The sequence below is a fragment of the Vipera berus genome (assembly GCF_964194415.1).
Source record: "Vipera berus genome assembly, chromosome: 6".
Lineage (NCBI taxonomy): Eukaryota > Metazoa > Chordata > Lepidosauria > Squamata > Viperidae > Vipera > Vipera berus.
The window spans coordinates 63074163-63092169 of record NC_138208.1 but is presented as its reverse complement, the minus strand read 5'-3'; the positions used below and the strand labels follow the sequence as shown (position 1 = coordinate 63092169).

General features: G+C 38.5%; 2 protein-coding genes across 4 annotated transcripts in view; one reads left to right on the top strand and one right to left on the bottom strand.

Annotated features, from left to right (window-relative positions):
• Positions 1–12576, bottom strand: part of FAM227A (family with sequence similarity 227 member A) — a gene marked incomplete at its 3' end in the record, with an annotated part of 31796 nt that extends 19220 nt beyond the window's left edge. Inside the window, exons 1-7 of the mRNA XM_081330639.1 lie at positions 12528–12576; positions 8954–9010; positions 8682–8803; positions 7613–7698; positions 5348–5426; positions 4749–4837; positions 452–598 (exon numbers count right to left, since the gene is read on the bottom strand). Coding sequence (XP_081186765.1) covers positions 452–598; positions 4749–4837; positions 5348–5426; positions 7613–7698; positions 8682–8803; positions 8954–8955 — 525 coding nt within the window. The 5' untranslated portion in view covers positions 8956–9010; positions 12528–12576. The remainder of the gene's footprint in view (positions 1–451; positions 599–4748; positions 4838–5347; positions 5427–7612; positions 7699–8681; positions 8804–8953; positions 9011–12527) is intronic.
• Positions 10441–15126, top strand: CBY1 (chibby 1, beta catenin antagonist). Of its 3 annotated transcripts, XM_081330597.1 has the most exons (6): positions 10524–10551; positions 11031–11127; positions 11615–11774; positions 11949–12054; positions 13176–13291; positions 14900–15126. In XM_081330597.1, the coding sequence occupies exons 3-6, from the start codon at positions 11676–11678 to the stop codon at positions 14978–14980; spliced, it is 402 nt and encodes a 133-aa protein (XP_081186723.1). In that variant the 5' UTR covers positions 10524–10551; positions 11031–11127; positions 11615–11675; the 3' UTR covers positions 14981–15126. The 3 variants fall into 3 exon arrangements, with proteins under 3 accessions (XP_081186724.1, XP_081186723.1, XP_081186725.1); XM_081330598.1 differs by lacking the exon at positions 11615–11774 and having other exon boundaries at positions 10441–10551; XM_081330599.1 differs by lacking the exons at positions 10524–10551; positions 11615–11774 and adding an exon at positions 10834–10897.
• Positions 15127–18007: the final 2881 nt, after the last annotated feature.

Below are 18007 nucleotides of genomic sequence, written 5' to 3'. Positions count from 1 at the left end.
TCTCTCACAGTTATTACTATTGAGCAAGGTATTACCTATACTACTGTATACCTGTGCATTTGTTTTTTCTTGCCTAAATGTAGAACCTTACTTTTTTCACTATTGAATTTCATTTTGTTAGATAGCGCCCAGTGTTCGAGTCTGTCCAGATCCTCCTGTATCTTAAGCCTGTCTTCTGGAGCGTTGGCTATTCCTGCCTTGGTGTCGTCTGCAAATTTCATGAGTTCCCCATCTATCCCCTCGTCCAGATCTACTGTACTCATTTGAAACTGAGCAAGTAAAAAAACAAAATCCCTGTGCAGTCATCACCAGGGGGCATTATGGCCATATACTGTATATTATATCAGGTGCTAATAGACATTAAAGCAAGTAAATATATGGTTAATCTATCCCTACTATTTTTCTCCAGAACTAAGAGTATTGCCACATAAACCCTGAAGGTCCAAACTACCTTCCCAACTACAGTTTTACTCTGAGCACGAATCACTTTCTCCAAAATTGCATTCAGCTCTATTCCATTAGGCAGTGGTGTCATTTCCTCTTCATGATATCCTGGGTAATGATACAACTCTACAAGTTTATTCTTTTCTGTGATCATCTAAGGATCAAAGGAAGAAATAATATATGAGAAACATAGGAAGCCCATAATTCAATAGGTTCTACTTAAGCAATCTGTTAAAAAAAATGAATGTCCGTCTGCCTAATAAAATGGATGTGGTTAGCTACCTTTCAATCAAGGTGCAATATTGCCCAGAATATATTAAGTTCAATGTATAATGTGTTGGTAAATAAGTCAAACTAGGGACTCACTGTACCAAGCAAAGCCCTATTATTCTTGTAGTGATGAACTAAGGCTTATTAAGCAGGATTCAGGCCTCAGATCCGATTAAAGCAGACATTGTAAGTAAAAGCTAAGTAAAATGACAGTTACCAAATACAACAATAAGCCAGAACATACTGCCTTATGCTTCCTGATCTTTATAGAATTTGCAGATTACATTTGCTTGCACAGAGTGTGACTATGGGCCAAGCTACATCATTTATTGGCTCCTTTAAGCACTTCTTTTACTAAAAAAACACTATTAGGAGATTTTAATTTGATAGGGGAGGGACAATGCATATGATTGTTCTAGTATGTATGGAGTATTTTAGGTTTTTCCTCACATACAAGTGGTGCACGATGACAACAATAAATTCTACATCCTTAAAATTCTACATTATTGCCATAACAATATTTACTATTATGAATACTGTTTTATTTAATATAATTATAATTATTAGGAAAATAGTATTTTTATTTTTGTACAGACTATATTATAGTCCAACCTCAAACCATGGGATTCATAACAAAGTCTAGATCTTCCTTTAGCAGGAACGACCAACATGAGTGTACCAAATGGAGCTTTATAAAGTCATTCCAGGTCCAGCTATGGTATACCTGAAACAAAGGTTGGATCCTGGTAGATAAAGTAATCTGTCATTTATACCAATCAGAGCTTACTTCTCTGGGCTTAGCAGTAAGTACAACTAGGAGGAAAATTTTCTCAGGGGAGAAAAGGATTTATTTATTATTTATTTATTATTTAAATTTATATACCGCCCTATTCCCGTAGGACTCAGGGCGGTTTACAGGGAGAATTAAAATACATAGCATACAAAAATTAAAAGCAGTTAAAAACTATGATTAAATTACAGTCCCTGAAGTTAAACTAAAACCCAATTAAATTAAATTAGTTAAAACCCCTCAGTCTGGGCCAAACAGCTCGAAGAACCAGGTTTTCAAGTCCCAGCGAAATGAGCGAAGGTCGGGGGCAGTCCTGAGTTCCGTGGGAAGTTGGTTCCATAGGGCCGGTGCGCCCACAGAGAACGCACTTCCCCTGGGAATAACCCGCCGGCATTCCTTAACCGGCAGTACCCTGAGAAGGCCCTCCCTGTGGGAGCGCACAGGACGATGGGAAGTTGATGCCGGCAGCAGGTGTTCCCTTAGATAATCCAGACCCAAGCCATTTAGAGCTTTATAGGTCATTACCAGCACCTTGAATCTCATTATTATCTGCCACATATAGTAATTCTAACAGAATTCATATCTACCTGGGCTAATAATTATCTACCAGGTGTTTCAGTTCATGCCTCGTTTGGCCTTTAACCACAACTCTTAGTTATAATATAGATTCTGGGTTATTTTATAGACTACATTAAGATAATGAATGCAGAAACTTCTTGAATGTAATATAGAATAGCGTTTTTAGGACTTAACTGGAAATCAACAACAACCACTAATGTTATATTTAAAGTATAAATATTTATATTATGGCTAGTGGTTGAGGAAACAATGGAAAGGAAGGGGAAAATCTATTTACTATGCCTTTTTCTTTTTAAAAATCTATATATGGTGTTTCCTTTGTTCTGTCTTATTGCTTTTCCTCCTTTTATATTTCAGTATTTTAACAATACTTTCTTTAAAAAATGTTAATGTTCAAAACTATTGTCTAAATCAGGAGTAAGGAATGATTTAACATGTAGAGGTGAGGCCAAATCTTCAGCAGGTGTGGCAATAATATAAAATGAATATGAATATCTATCTATCTCTTGTCTGTAACTTTTAACTCAGTGAAACGGTGCAACATAGAACAAAATCTTTTCAACCAAGGTACCTCACATGGGTTAACTTATAAAATGCCCCCAAAATCTGGGACCCATGACCCCCATAGAATTGAAATTTGGCAAATCTTATAAAATCATCATAAAATATTTTATGACATAATACAAAATGTTATAGCACATTTCTTGTGGTCAATTCCTGATACTTGATTATATTACACAATTCAGTATGACCTACTTTCAAGGCAGATGCATCTCTGAATATCTCCCTGAATTTTAGGCACTTTTCAAGTACATTAGAAGCTTTACTGAAAAACTCAGTGCTAAAGGTTTGAGGAATCTGGTAAGGAAATCTCTCTGAAATGATGATCCAAGGGTTCATTGATTATTTAATGTTACATATACATGGAGAAAGCTAAGATTTTATTTTTTCTATACCTTCAGAGTTTCTTGTTTTTTATAACTACTTTAATTTTATTTTAGAGGATTTGCACTATGATGATGTAGGTATTTTGCCTAAATATGGTGGCAAATTATACTGTAAAGGTGTAATAAGCAGACTCAGATCAGGTTCTCGGATTTTTTTTAAAAAAATCTGGGTCATAGATTGCTTACTCTTTGCTCAATGCTAAATACAGGTAGTCCTCGAGTTATGTGTGAAATGGAGCCTGCCTATTCAACTTGTAATTCGAAAACTCATAGAGTGAATCCCGTACCTTGAACGAGATCACTCCCTTGGTCGTTAAGATGCACGTGGCTCATTAAGCGAACATGAGGTACCTCAGGGTAGGGAAGGCCATGGAGGGCCTACTGATGGAACAGGCCCCCAAGGCCAGGGAACCCACTAAGATATCGCATGCTTTCTCCTCCCTTCCTTCCACGCCAGACTCACCAGGAAAAGACCCGTATTGTCTCTGCCACGGTTCCTGCTGCCGTTTGGATCTGAGGCCAGGGAACGCTTCTGCGGCCTTCCCGCGGCCCGATGGGGCCTGGAAAACACCTTCGGAGCCCAGATCGGGCCCCAGGGGTGCGCGGAAGCATTCCCTGGCCTTAGATCTAGGCAGCAGCAGCCTGAAAAACATCTCCGGACCCCGGATCAGCCTGGGGGGGGCATGCAGAAGTGTTTCCCGGCCTTAGATCCAGGCAGCAGCAGCAGCCTAGAAAATGCCTCCGGAACCCGGATCAAGCCATGGGGGGAGCGCGGAAGCACCCCCCAGCCTTACATCCAGGCAGCAGCAACCTGGAAAACACCTCTGGAGCCCAGATCAAGCCACGGGTGTGTGTGTGCAGAAGCATCCCCTGGCCTTAGATCTGGGTGGCAGCAGCCTGGAAAACACCACTGGAGCCTGGATCAAGCCGCAGCAGGTCACAGAAGCATCCCCTGACCTTAAATCCAGGTGGCAGCAGCCTGAAAAAGGTGTCCAGGGCCCCAATCCAGCCTCCAAAGGCACATGGAAGTGTCCCCTAGCTTCAGTTCCATTCTGTGTTGCAGAGAACAGAGGCCTAAAGTACCATGAGATCACGTGAGATCAGTAGCGTGAGATCCTCGCCCCACTGATCTCATGTGACCTTGCATTACTTTAGGCCTCCATTCTCTGTGAATGCACCGAAGGTCTGGAGCAGCCAAGAAAGTGAAGGATCTTAATCTTTGCAGGGTATTGAAGACCTGGTGCCTAGGGAGACCCGGGGCAGGCGGGGGTGGGGAGGGAGGGAATAACCAGGGTGAATGCTGCAGAGCCGCTGCGGTCGCATGTAACTTTGGGACTTGCTCATAAGCACTAGGGGGCACTCATCACATAACTTTGAACAAATGTTAAGTGAACGCTCGTAACTTGGGGATTACCTGTACTATTAGAAAACATTTACTTTTTTTCAGACATGCATAATTATAGAAGTTTTGTACAGAAGCACCCAGAATTCCAAGTAAGCATAATAAAATATTTTGCAATATCAGCATAATTAATGGAATAGGTTAATGGAATAGTTTAATAGTCACTAAATATAAAAATTCTTATCCTGTATGATTTCATCATAGCATACATCCCACAGTAAAGTTTGTATTTTCTAACCATTAAGAATAATATAGCTTCTAAATACTATATACTTATAGGAAAGAATGATTCTTGATTTGTCACTCAATATCATACCTTTTTCTGAGCTATTTTTTTCTGATTTCTTAAAGTACCTGCATCTGACCCAAGCCTTCCATACTTTTGTATCACCACCTGTTCCTTCTCTGCAATATAAGAAAAAGAACACTCATATTGAGCACCTGAGTAGAAGCTCACTTAATATGCAAATTTAATTGGTATGTAATTATTCAGACATAGAAATGTAGACTTTTTCCATGTCAATAGCTTTTGTTTTGTCATGCATTTAAACCTAAATGGAGTCTATTTGTACAAAAAAATCAGCTACTGTAATTTGGTATTAGCCCTGATTCACAATCCTCTGATAAGCCAAAATTAGGACCATTGCTATGTTCCCCAACTGTACTCATGCTCCAGGAGTGAACTTATGAAATTTTGAAGATGTATGCTGAGCAGATAGAAGAGGGGTAAAAGTTCACATGAAACAGCAGTTTCCTCAAACATTCTGGATTCTTAACTATGGTTACTAGAAGAACAGTTTGGTAAGACATCTGATTTAAGCAACAATGACAAAAAGGGATATTTTTAAATATGATGTAATGAAACCTTATATTTGAACAATTAGACCACTAATTTAATATTGTCATTATGCTTACCTTTTACTCTGCTTGTACGTCTTCCTTTTCTAGGACCCTTCAACCCTGCATATTTCCTCTGCATCATATCCTCAATCACCTTAAGCCGTAACAATGAAGAAAAAGATAAACAGATACAATCTTCTTTAAAAGCTCTGAAATTTATCTTATTTATGGAGAACCAAGAAAGAAGGGTGCCCCGACGACTCTGGAATGACGGTGGTCGTTCCGTTCGTCTTGGGGAAAGCCTTCTAACTCAACAGGAGAAAGACTGTATTTCACCGATCAGCCCAAGCTACTTGCAACCGAAGTCCAAAAGAACTAACCAGCACAACAGTAAACAGTGTGCTTGAAACTGGGTGAGGAATCTGATTTTCCCTTTTCTGTTGTTGTTAGTTGCGAAGTCGTGTCCGACCCATCGCGACCCTATGGACAATGTTCCTCCAGGCCTTCCTGTCCTCTACCATCTTCTGGAGTCCATCTAAGCTCACGCCTACTGCTTCAATGACTCCATCCAGCCACCTCATTCTCTGTCGTCCCCTTCTTCTCTTGCCCTCAATCTTTCCCAGCATTAGGCTCTTCTCCAGTGAGTCCTTCCTTCTCATTAGGTGGCCAAAGTATTTGAGTTTTAGCTTCAGGATCTGGCCTTCTAAAGAGCAGTCAGGGTTGATCTCCTCTAGGACTGACCGGTTTGATCACCTTGCAGTCCAAGGAACTCGCAGGAGTCTTCTCCAGCACCATAGTTCAAAGGCTTCAATTCTTTGGCGCTCAGCCTTTCTTATGGTCCAGCTTTCACTGCCATACATTGCAACTGGGAAGACCATAGCCTTGACTATACGCACTTTTGTTGACAGGGTGGTGTCTCTGCTTTTTAGTGTGCTGTCTAGATTTGCCATGGCTTTCCTCCCAAGGAGCAAGCGTCTTTTAATTTCTTGGCTACATCCCTTTTCTATTCTACACTTAATTTCCTGGAAAAGATCACCAAGAAGCAAAATACCTCCGAAAGTGAAGGAGGGGGACTTTCGCCCCACCCTTATACTAGCGAAAGCGGCGGATTAAAATTTCCTGGGGGATCAAAATATATGGTAGTGAAATAAATATATAAACTTGAAAGTTAAAATTTAATTTTGGATAAGTTTAAAACTGTTGAATAGTTAAAACTCTCATTTTAAAGACCATTGTTCATATTGAAAACTAAATAGATGCTGACACCTAGTGGTGGATGAAGATTATGACAGTTATGATTTCCACAGAGAATTTGCCAAAACCTGGGAAAAGCTAATCTGTGTTTGTGACCTTCAAAGCTTTAATAACAAAGAGCAGCTGTGACCAAAAAAAAAAGACAACAATCTGGGCTCCAGATAAAGAGAGAATTATAAACTTTTTTAAAAAAATAAGGACTGTAACAGGATATATGATGAGGCAACCAGAATGATTAGATAGAAAAGAAATATATTGATGTGATTTTTAGGAATATTGGGAAATTCATATATGTAACTGTTATTTATTAAAATAATTAAAACTATTATTTCAAGGTTTGCAAATAAGACATTTTAGGGAAAAGGGGAATCAACTAAATGTACTATGTGGATTGTGGATTGTAGAAACCAATTGTTAATGATTTTTCTTTACAAATGTAAACCTAGACAACACACTGTTTACCAACTATTAAGTGATTTATGTTTTTAAAAAAATAAAATATATGGAAAAAAAGAAAATATTCTCTATTCTGTAATTCCTGTTTATCTCAACAGTTATCTCCTCCATCAAAAGTAATGGAATTTTAAAGCGCTTGCCTTTCCTAGAATCACGTATTTCATTTTGTTGCTCTATAAATTTTCATTTACTTAAAGAAATCCAAATCTCCATATTTCTAACAATGTCCAACCTGATAAATAATCCATTCATGTGGAACAAGAATGATCTAACTCTGGTGTGAAGAAAAGTAATACAACTAATAACCACCAATACGCTTCCCCAAAGTCTGATAACTATTTATATGCTCTTCTACTATACATATTTGTGCATAAGTACTCTCAAGCTGAAAAGCTTTAATTATTTAAACTGTTCATGTAGCTGTATCAGCTTAGTATCTGCTTTTTATTTTGTGCATCTACTCAGCTATATAAGTGTATTTGTATTTAGAAAAAAAACTGCGTTGATTTTTAGTTTGTCATCAGAAAGGCTAAGCAAAGTATTTGACAATCCCTAAGTTGTTTAAAAATACAACAGAAAAACATTCTGGAATTCTGCATGTTAAAAATGCTGCAATATATCTTTACTTACCACATCACTACTGTCGTATCTTCTCAGTCCCAATTCTAAATGAGATATTTTTTTATTCACATTTTGTATATTGCCAATGACATACACTAACAATTTTGTTAAGGGTTTTTTCAAGTCTATAAAGAGTATACAAATGTTGCTGTTATTTCTGTTTCTTTTTCCTTTAATATTGCTTTTATATATGATATTCATTATTTTATTTGGGGAGCCAGGTTAGTGTAGTGGTTAAAGCACCAGGCTAGAAATCAGGAGCTCATGAATTCTAGTCCTAATGGCAAACCACCTTTGAAAAATCTTGCCAAGAAAAGTGTAGGGACTTATCCAGGCAGTCTCCAAGAATTGAATACAACTGAATGGAAGAAAAAAAAGTCATTTAAGCAGTGCTTTTTTTGTAAAAGAAAAAGGTGCCGGAACTCACACATGTCATACAACCTGCCTTGCCTACCCTACAAGATTCCATCCAAAAAAGATGCCGGAACTCCGTTCTGAGCGTTCTATGAGAAAAAAAAGCCCTGCATTTAAGTATATAGAAACTAGACTTTCTAGAATACTGATCTTGGTTGGTGCAAAGTTCAAATTGAGTTCCATTCCATCTTCTCTTAATTAATACGATTAAATTCTTAGATTTGCTGTAAGTTAGTGTTTTGTGAAGGAGCTGTTGGGGTTTAACTCTGCTAGCTTCTTTTCTTGGCCCCAAATACTTTAATGACACTAACTTCCCATACAAGGTATTTCTCATAACTGTGTAAGGGACCAAAGGACATCCACTTGATTGCCAGATTTCACCTTTCTATTACCTATCACAGATTTGAAGGTTACTCTGATTTGTAAGGCTCTGAACAAATAATTATTTTTATCACAATTAAAACAATCTAGTTTGTTTGGTTGCAGTTATTTGTATTTTTCATAACAAACACTTAATTCAGAGATCCAATTCAAGTCTCTTTTAAAATAAATAACAATTTGTATCACAAAAGCATATTTCTGCTAAATGGAAATATACATGTGTATATAAAACAATATTTTCATGCAAAGTTCATGTTATTTGTAACTAGTGAAAAAAAGATACAGCGTGGAAGGTCATCTAAATTGCAACTCATGGTTTTGCTTCTCTCTTCTTGGGTTGAGGATGGCAAAATCAAGAACCCACTTAGGGGGCTTAAAAATGCTTTAGTATGTATTAAATCCATCCTGCAGAAAACAACATTAAAAATATCAGGAAGGAAAGCATAGTTTCATTTAAACACACTTTTATTCAGTCATTTTATTCTCAATCATCCTTGAAGTTAACAAATTATCATCAACTTGTGTTGGAATGTGGAAACAAAAGGAGTCACTTACATAGGAAACTATAGTGGCAACTTGCTGTTGAAAGTTCTTTTCACAATAGCTTGGACCCTGTTAAAGAAGATATACAGTATTAATGAAATTTTGCAGATGGAATTTATTTTTCATAAGGAGTTAGAAGCTGCCTCGACATGGTGACACCTTGTGATATCATCTGGGAAGAGTCTGCAAGAGGTGAGGAAGTGGCCAAAGTAAAAAGCAGTTGCATTAGCTATCAGGGAGGGAAGTGAAGATTGAATTGGGACTATCATGAATGCAATGGGGGAGGTGGAGGAAAGGGGACAATATGCTGGGGACTTTGAAGTGGGCTCCAATACAATCTTCTTCAAAAAAAAATGAACTTGGATTTAACTATATTAATAGCTACTGCTCAGTTTCCAACATGAATTTATTTACTTAAAACATTTATATAGGAAAATGGGGCACTGTGGGGAAGATACATGTTTACGTGATGATATAAAATATCTGTAAATCACAGTGGAAATGAAGTCCGCTGCCTTACATCTAGGCATGGTAAATAAAAAGGAGATCACATAGACTAGAGGATAATGAAGATATATTCTGTACTGTTCCGAACTGTAGGATCCAGAATAATGGATTTTAAGTCATTAGAACGTAAGATTCCGATTATGAAAAAATGCCTCCTAACAATACCAGAAATTCGACAGTGGAACAAAGTATCGCGCTCCTTTCTCTGCCTAGATCTGTCCAAGAACAAACTGGACGAGCTGAGACTCTAATTTGGTACGTGGGAACTACAACTTGTTGAGCACTGCCCGCTCAGGAACAACACACCACATTCAGAGCTCCCAGCCATTGTTCAGTTTGGGGACGGCTAATACGGAATAAAAAGCTCACTTTCCCGACAACAACCAAGGCTCGAATCACGCCATGGAGCGCCCTCTCCCGGAAGAGTCGAGCTTCGCTCCCTCGCTTGGCGTCCTTCTGTTACCATAGCAACCAATGGAAGAAACTATTTCCTTAATCTACCTTTACACCAGACCAAAGGGGAGCCTAGGACCGCTTCGCTATTACTGGGAAATGTGATAAATTGGGAATAATTTATTTGAGAACACAGTTTCTGAACAACAACATTAAAAATATCTCCATCAACATTATTATTCTTTCTTTCTTCCTCCCCCAGTTTACAACGATGGTAAGATCCTATTGCCGCTGCTGCTGTTCACGCCTCCTTTCACAGTAACTTAGGTCGCTACCATTACACGAGGAGGAGGGCTGTATCTTCTGATACGGGTTATAACTTCGTAAGCCTTCTACTCATAGGACCATCTTCTCCTGTTAAGAGATTTAGTTACGCGTTCTTAGTTTATATATTTTCAGTTTGAATGAGTGTATATCAAAGCTTATTTTCCGAATTGTGCAATAAAAATAATCTCCCCCTCCCCTCGTGTGGTACTGTCTGCTGTCCCAACTATCTTGCGCTATCTTCCCGGGGCTACCGCGGGGTGCAAAGCTTCAAACACCGGTTAAGGGTACGCATGCGCAGATTGGTTGCGAAGGTTGGAACGGTTGTATGCTTTGTGATCGTGATCATGCTGTGAAACTTCCCTAAATTTGGTTTGACGTACTAGGTATGAGATGCAGGGTGGCTTCAAGAAAATGCTGCCCCTTGTCATACAGCTCCTTTAAATGTGGTGTTAACTTGGATTCGACATTTATGGCACAGGATATATCTGATTCTCCAAAAATCCTCCAGTGGGGTATTGCTTGGGGCAGAGACGGTAATAGGACTGGATCGCTTGAAAGATGTATTAAAATTGCCACCCGCTACCTTGAGGAGACGGTCTACTCAGCGACACATCAGTGAAATTCAGCCGAGCAGCCACTATTGCACAGATACTCACATGTTGCATGTGATTAAAGCAGTGTTTGTGGTTGCTCAGGGCTATTTGGCCAAACCTGGTATCTTCTGGAGATGTAGGTTATTATATAGACTGGGAATTTATAGTCTGGTTGAGGTCGAAAAGTTCTCTGTCTGCAACCCTTGTGGACAGTGATTGATCTATGCATTTTTCAATAAAATAATAATATCTGGAATTTTTTTTCAAAGATAAGAGGAATTTAGAAGGATGCCACTCTTTGGAAAGACATTCAGTCCAAAGAAAACTCCACCCAGAAAATCAGCCTCACTTTCCAACCTCCATTCGGTAAGTTCTAGAAGAAACTGAAGATCTATGCTATCTTTTTCATCAGAATATAAGAATCTTTAAGCTATTGTCCCATACAATATTGGCAGAGCCAATATTGTTACTTGTTGAATCCTACTTGTGATGTTACACATCTTTACCCATTTTTATTTAAATAATAAAATATCCTTTTAACAATAAAAAACTGTAAAACTGAACATAAAAACACAAAAATGTTGGCTACAACAACCACATATTTCTATTTTGAAAGCAAAATGTATTTGGCCATCTATCCCCACTTGAAGAAAGAACTGTATAAATAAAAATAATGTTTTACTTTCATTGTGTGGAAAAGAAGAGATTTAGAGCAGTTCTCAAGTTCTATGAAATCTTTATTCTGTTTTGTAACATGTTAGAGAAGAGAGTGGGGTTTACATCTTAGCTCAGCCTAGTCCACCTCTTACTGTTTTGTTTTGAACTTTTTATAGTTTCCATTTCCCAATCTTAGGTGGAGCTGGTTTCAGAGGAGGTTGGAAAAGAAATGTGATATTGGAGCTTTCCTGATCTTGATGGTTGGAATTCAGCATATTCTGCAACGACTGGACACTAAAGCTATAACATTGCATCCATATTTCTCTAAAATGATGCAATATTATGGGAGCATCAGTGTGAGGATGCTAAACAACTTCCTATGCATACTTAAATAAGATATATACTTTTTATCCCCTAGAATAAATGGATTTGGCATTTTTGTACAAGCTTGCCTCATGCTAAGAAAATAAATAGAAATTACGGAAGACAAAATATTGTGAAAGTACTGAAGTGATTTTGCTGTTTTACAGCTGGACAGATCTACCCGTGAAATTGAGTTGGGCTTAGAATATGGAACTCCTGTTATGACACTTACTGGACAGAGTCTGAAGTTTGAGAATGGCCAATGGATAACTGGTAAGAGAGAAAGAGCAATTATCTCAGTGACTCCAATATTCTGCAGTGTCAGAGATGGTTTAGATCCTGATTCCTTCCAAACAGGTGCATAATCAGCCTGATGCGTTTCCTGCCATCATCTTTTTTTTAATGTGCTTTTGCAAAAACTGGTTGTTATTGGATTGGGTGTGCAAGTAGTAATTATTATATTAGGGGTGGCATTCATATTATAGTTTAATCCAGTTTGGTATTCTTGCTAAATCATAGGTTGAGACAGACCTTGTTCCTTCTAATCCTTTATATAACACCAAATCTCATTTTCTCTTGGAGGCATAAAATAGTCTTAATATACACCAAAACATACCCATAGGGATATCTATTGGTAGATGTGCAATTTTATTTGAAAGACAGTGGAGGAAGCCAGATTTGTTTAATGACTGTGTGATTCACTTAACAACCATGGCAAAAAGATCGTAAAATTGGGTGTGACTCACTTAACAATCCCATGCTCAGCAATCACAAGTTTGGGTCCCAAATGTCATCATAAGTTGAGGAGTACCTGTATCCAAATATAAGGAATATTTGGAAACTTTAAGAGACATATTCTAAACTCTGAGATGCTGTAAACAAACAACAGGGGCCTCTGGGCCTGAATGAAATGGAGTGTGTGTTGGAGCCTTTGATGTGAGAACTACAATAGGCTTCTATCTGTCCACCTGGGAAATGAAAGGTAAAACTATCTTGCAGATTGGAATGCAGAAAGGGATCAAACTCAGAATACTAATAAAGACCTTATTTTTACATCATTAAAACGTTTGGTTGTCTTCGCTGTCATTGTAGAATTTTTAGCTGCAACTAAAATGTTATCATATTCAAAGATACCTCTTTTGGCCTCCGTTTTATGCTAGGCCAGACCTAAGTCATTTGCTATAATATATTGTTTGCAGTATATTTATTTATTATGCTTTAATTATTCTATATAAAGTGTTATTTTGTATCAGAAGTTTATTGTTTTTATGACTTGTTATTTTGTCTATTTTAGTAAAGCTAATGTGGTTGGGTTTTGCTGGGGTTCTGGCTCTCATCTTCCATTACATACCAGAGCAAGACAAACTAGATAATTTTGGGATATGTAATTCCAGAATCATTTGGAAGCAATGGGGACCGCAGGGAGACACAGCGTCTTCGCAAACGGAATCAGCAACTAGAAGAAGAGAACAATCTTCTTCGGCTGAAAGTGGATCTTTTATTGGATATGGTAAGGTCAATGTGTCATCTCTCTTTTTATCACATTTCAGGAGTTATTTAGTTTCTTAATGATTTCTTAGCACAATTTGAAAATTCAAATTAGTATGATTTGAAGATTTGTGGTGCTATTGCATTCCACACCTCTTGAATCAGTTACTGTGGGTGCCACACATGCCAATTCCAGGTGTGGTGGTAAAAAGTTTGAGGCCAAAGGTATATGAGGTGTGGGTAGGCAACCTCGGCTCTTTTATGACTCATGGACTTCAACTCCCAGAATTCCTGAGCCAGCGTAGCTGGCTCAGGAATTCTGAGAGTTGAAGTCCATGAGTCATAAAAGAGCCGAGGTTGCCTACCCCTGCTTTTAGCACAAGGCACTCAGTAATCTGCAAATGCTTTGTTGGGAGCCCAGTGTATATTGTTCTTTACATGCTTGTATCTTCAAAGTGAATTGATTGCTTTAGGTGAGCCAGCTTTTGGCCACAACACAGGACAGCCCATAAGAAGAATTTCCCAGTGAACAAAACCTGTCATTCATTAATCCAAGATACTTTAGATACCTCATTATACAAACTTAAATCTGGAAAATTAAAACTACTACTGGCAACAGGCTTTTTCTGAGTGAGAAATGAAAGAGAGAATTTTTCCAGATAATTTTCAAATAGTTTGTTTTGTTAAGCATGTATGCCATCTCAAATCACAAACCATCTCTAGATAGCTTAAACATGAGGGTTAAAAACAAAAGTAATAAAAAATAAATAATATTTAACTACACAGCAAGAACAAAACAAGACCCACTAACTAAAATAAATAAACAGAGAATAGATCATGACCCAAACTACTCTGAGGCTTGTTGCAAAAGCCAGCTTTAAAAATTTGTGAAACTACAGCAGAGTCAGGATATATGGACTTACGTGGAATGTTGTTTCACAGGCCAAGCATAGCTATAGAGATCATCTGTGTTCTAGGTCCCACAAGATCATACTGGTTTGCAGGGGGGACTTAGAAATGACAGTTCTTACTGGTTAGCAGAGACAGGAGGAAGCAGCATTCAGATTTTTTATTCAATGTCTGAAAATGTATTTTAAGAATATTTATTTATTTTTTTATTTTAATTCCATTTATATCCCGCCCTTCTCCGAAGACTCAGGGCGGCTTACAAGCTTAGCAGTAGCCTTCATTCTATGTATATACCTGCTTATTAGGGCTTTCACACACACCCCCAAGCGGCATTATTACAAAGTCAGCTTAATTGCCCCCAACAATCTGGGTCCTCATTTTACCTACCTCGGAAGGATGGAAGGCTGAGTCAACCTTGAGCCTGGTGGGACTCGAACCTGCACTAATTGCAGGCAGCTGGTGTTACTTAAGGAGGCATTAGCCCACTGCTCCACCAAGGCTCTATAGAACAGAATACCATATGTTATACATTACCTGCGGCTGATGACTTATTTTTTAAGTATTACCTTTATCCCAAACACATGATTGAAACCCAGCCCCATCTATCCAAACTTTTAGAATAATTTTGCTTTGGAATAAAACCAAAAGAAAAATACTTCTGGGTGTGCCACAGCATTAGTATGTATGTATTTCCATTACCATTTATGCCTTTCACTTTCAGCTCTCTGAGACAACTGCTGAATCCCACCTCATGGAGAAGGAATTAGAAGAACTGAAAAATTACAGCCGAAGGAGAAAGTGAATTATAAATTGGCAATCACTAGGAGATAGAGGGAGGAAATAACAGGCAAATATGATTTAAAGCAATGATATTCAAGACTTGTAAAGTCACATCTGCCTTGGAAGACTTTGCTATTCTGGACTCTATAGTGTTGTGAGGAAGCTGGTATCTACTTTTTTTTGTGAAACTTCTTTCCAAGTGCTCTTAATATTCATTATATTATTAATAGATGATTAAGTATAGAAAACGTATGTCACCATCCCAAGCAGATAGAAACAAGGCAGGACTGAAAGTCAACTTTAAATTATAAATGCTGTCTTGATTGAAAGGGGTTAAGTGTGAACTACCATAGCAACGTAGCCTCTTTTTGCTTCATACAAATAGAGGAACTGGTTGCCTGGACTCATGTTGTGTCTAAAATAAGCCATTATCTTTCTTTAATGTACTTTAGGTTCATTATCCGTGTATGCCTTGGCATCTAGGAGTCTAATGTTTAGATTGCAAAATACCTCTGGATTGTAGTTTCTGCCAATGACTTGGTATACGGCAGAAAAATAGATAGCACAACATATGTTTTCATGTAGTTCCTGTGTTATAGGAGGCATCACAAATGCCTCTGCACTTTCCCTGAACATATATAGAAAGCCACCAGTGAGATAATGTTTAAATCTATGACATCAGAAAAAGGACATCTTGAGGAACCTTAAAAGCTAAAAAAAAATGTGGGATCTGTTTTAATAGATTAGTCACTTGCTCACAGATACTTAAATGACGTAACACATTCATCTCAAAATGGCTTATTTATTCTATAATTCAACAAAATTCATTAGGGTTGCCTTATAACTACAATAATTTACCTGTAAATTGCAAGAACTTTTTTATATATCTTTGATTTTCTTCGATCTTCACACAGAATAGTCAATTCTTATTTTAGATCCTTAATTCATCACATAATAAATACTTTTTAAAATTATTTTTCTTATTTTAAAATTAACAAAGAACAAAACAAAAATGATAGTGGTATATACATCATCAAAAAGAAAAAAAATCGCAAAATGCCGTAACAAAAAATTACAACAAATCCCATACAATCATATACTTGTCTAATACAAATATTTAAGATGTATATATTTCTGATAAAATTTATATGACTTTTTTAAACAACTGTATTCTGTATAAATGAGTTCCAATTTCATTATATTTGTCCATAACATATGCAAAGGCTACATTTAGAAGGAATCTGTTCATAGGCAGCCGGAGTCTTCAATCCATTGAGTCAAAGGGGCCATGAGTTCATCTGTCCAATGCTGCAATATCAGTCTTTTGGCCATAGTATCGACTCATCTGTTTAGAAGCAAGTGCATGTCTATGCAAGATGCAGTGATTTGAAATAATAGAACTGTTTCTTGTCTTAGCTCGTGTTATCGCGACCGAAGCTCTTCCTGTAATAGCTGCTGCACCATCGGAACAAATTGCTACACACCAAGTCCATAGTATTCCATGTCCACTGAAAAAATTGTCAATTATTGTAAATACTTCTTCCCCAGTCATTCTGCCTGGTAGTGGAAGACAAAATAATACATGTTCCAGTATATAGCCCGAATCAGGAACACGCACAAGGACAATTAATTGCACTTCACTGGTGATGTCAATACTTTCATCCAATTAAAATGCAAACTTTTCTGTTGCTGTGATTGTTTCCACTGCTTGCTGAGTAATGTCTGTGGCCATACCTTGTATTTGTCTTTGGACGGTGTTGTTAGAAGATGTAATATTACGAATAACAGCCATTTTTTCATCAAAGAGAATTGAAGAATTGCAATGGCAGAGGAAACCATGACTTCAGTGATTGTGTGAGGCTGATTTCTTTTAGCTGCTATCAAGGACAATTGATAGACATAAGATGCTTCCAGACATTTTTTCGAGATGGTTGTGGACTTCATGAAAGCAGCATGGCATTTTATAAATTCGTCTTGCTTCTTCGAGAACAATACTACTGGCTTTTCAGTGTGCTCTTTAGGTTTTTTTTGTTAAATGTCTCTGCAGCAAACAAGGCTTCATGAAATGCTTTGGATAGTACTTCATTGCAGATAACACAAACAGGCAATTGCTGATCATTTTCTTCCATGAAATAAAATCTAAACTTCAAATAATTTTCACTGTATTTTCAATTTGGTGCTGGTTTTAATATCTTTGGTGGTGGTTCCTTTGCTGAATCACTTTCCCTCTGCACTGACAAACATGACAAATTTATATTTATCAATATGTAACGCTACCTCGTAGTCAGGGGACTAGTCAGCCCTTCTTCCTCTTTCCTTCCTCCACTGTCTGCTGGGGTCTTTTTCCACAGTCTCTGTTACTTCGTGGATCCCTTTGCTTGTCTCACAGAAGCCTCTCCTGCCAAAATCTCCTTTTATATCCTCTCCCCCCCCTTTTCTCTTACAGGTGCGCCACTCAGGAAGAGCTCTGGCTGTCGGAAACTACCCTAGCCTCACTCCCCCATGCGGTCACCCATGGCTGGCCGACGTATATAGTGCTGATCAACTGGATCTGGCCTTGACAGCACTGCAGCTCCAACTGACTCTCACCCCAAGGCCTGTCCGCTGCTCCCTGTGATAGCAGTGGGAAGTGCCTATCAACGGGAGCCAAGTGCCCTGATCCTGGCCCCTCAGCAGAGCCTCGGCAACCCTGTAGCTCCAACTGACTATCTCCCAGGCCTGTGCCGGCGCTGCAGCCATTTCAGCTCATTCGAACCCCCACCCCACTTGTCAAGATCACGCAGCACCTGCCAGGTGCCCCCTACCACTGGTTGAAAATCCCTGCTCTAGGCCAGGGCTTTTCAACCAGTGGTAGGGATACCACCTGTGGTACATTGGCACCTGGCAGGTGGTACGCAACCATCCTAGAAAAGTGGTAGCGGGGGAGGGGAATGAGCTGAACAGGTGGCAGCACCGCACAAGCCTGAGCAACAGACAGCTGGAGCTGCAGGGCTGTCAGGGCTCAGTGGAAGCGCCAGGATCAGCACCAGGCTCCAGCTGGAGTTTGATG

What these genes read in the sequence shown, in the direction of transcription:
- CBY1 (XM_081330597.1), top strand. Translation starts at nt 11,676, where the DNA reads ATGGTTGGAATTCAGCATATTCTGCAACGACTGGACACTAAAGCTATA. An exon ending in AATATTATGGGAGCATCAGT is followed by an intron (nt 11,775 to 11,948) that starts GTGAGGATGCTA and finishes GCTGTTTTACAG; the next exon opens with CTGGACAGATCTACCCGTGA. An exon ending in TGGATCTTTTATTGGATATG is followed by an intron (nt 13,292 to 14,899) that starts GTAAGGTCAATG and finishes TTTCACTTTCAG; the next exon opens with CTCTCTGAGACAACTGCTGA.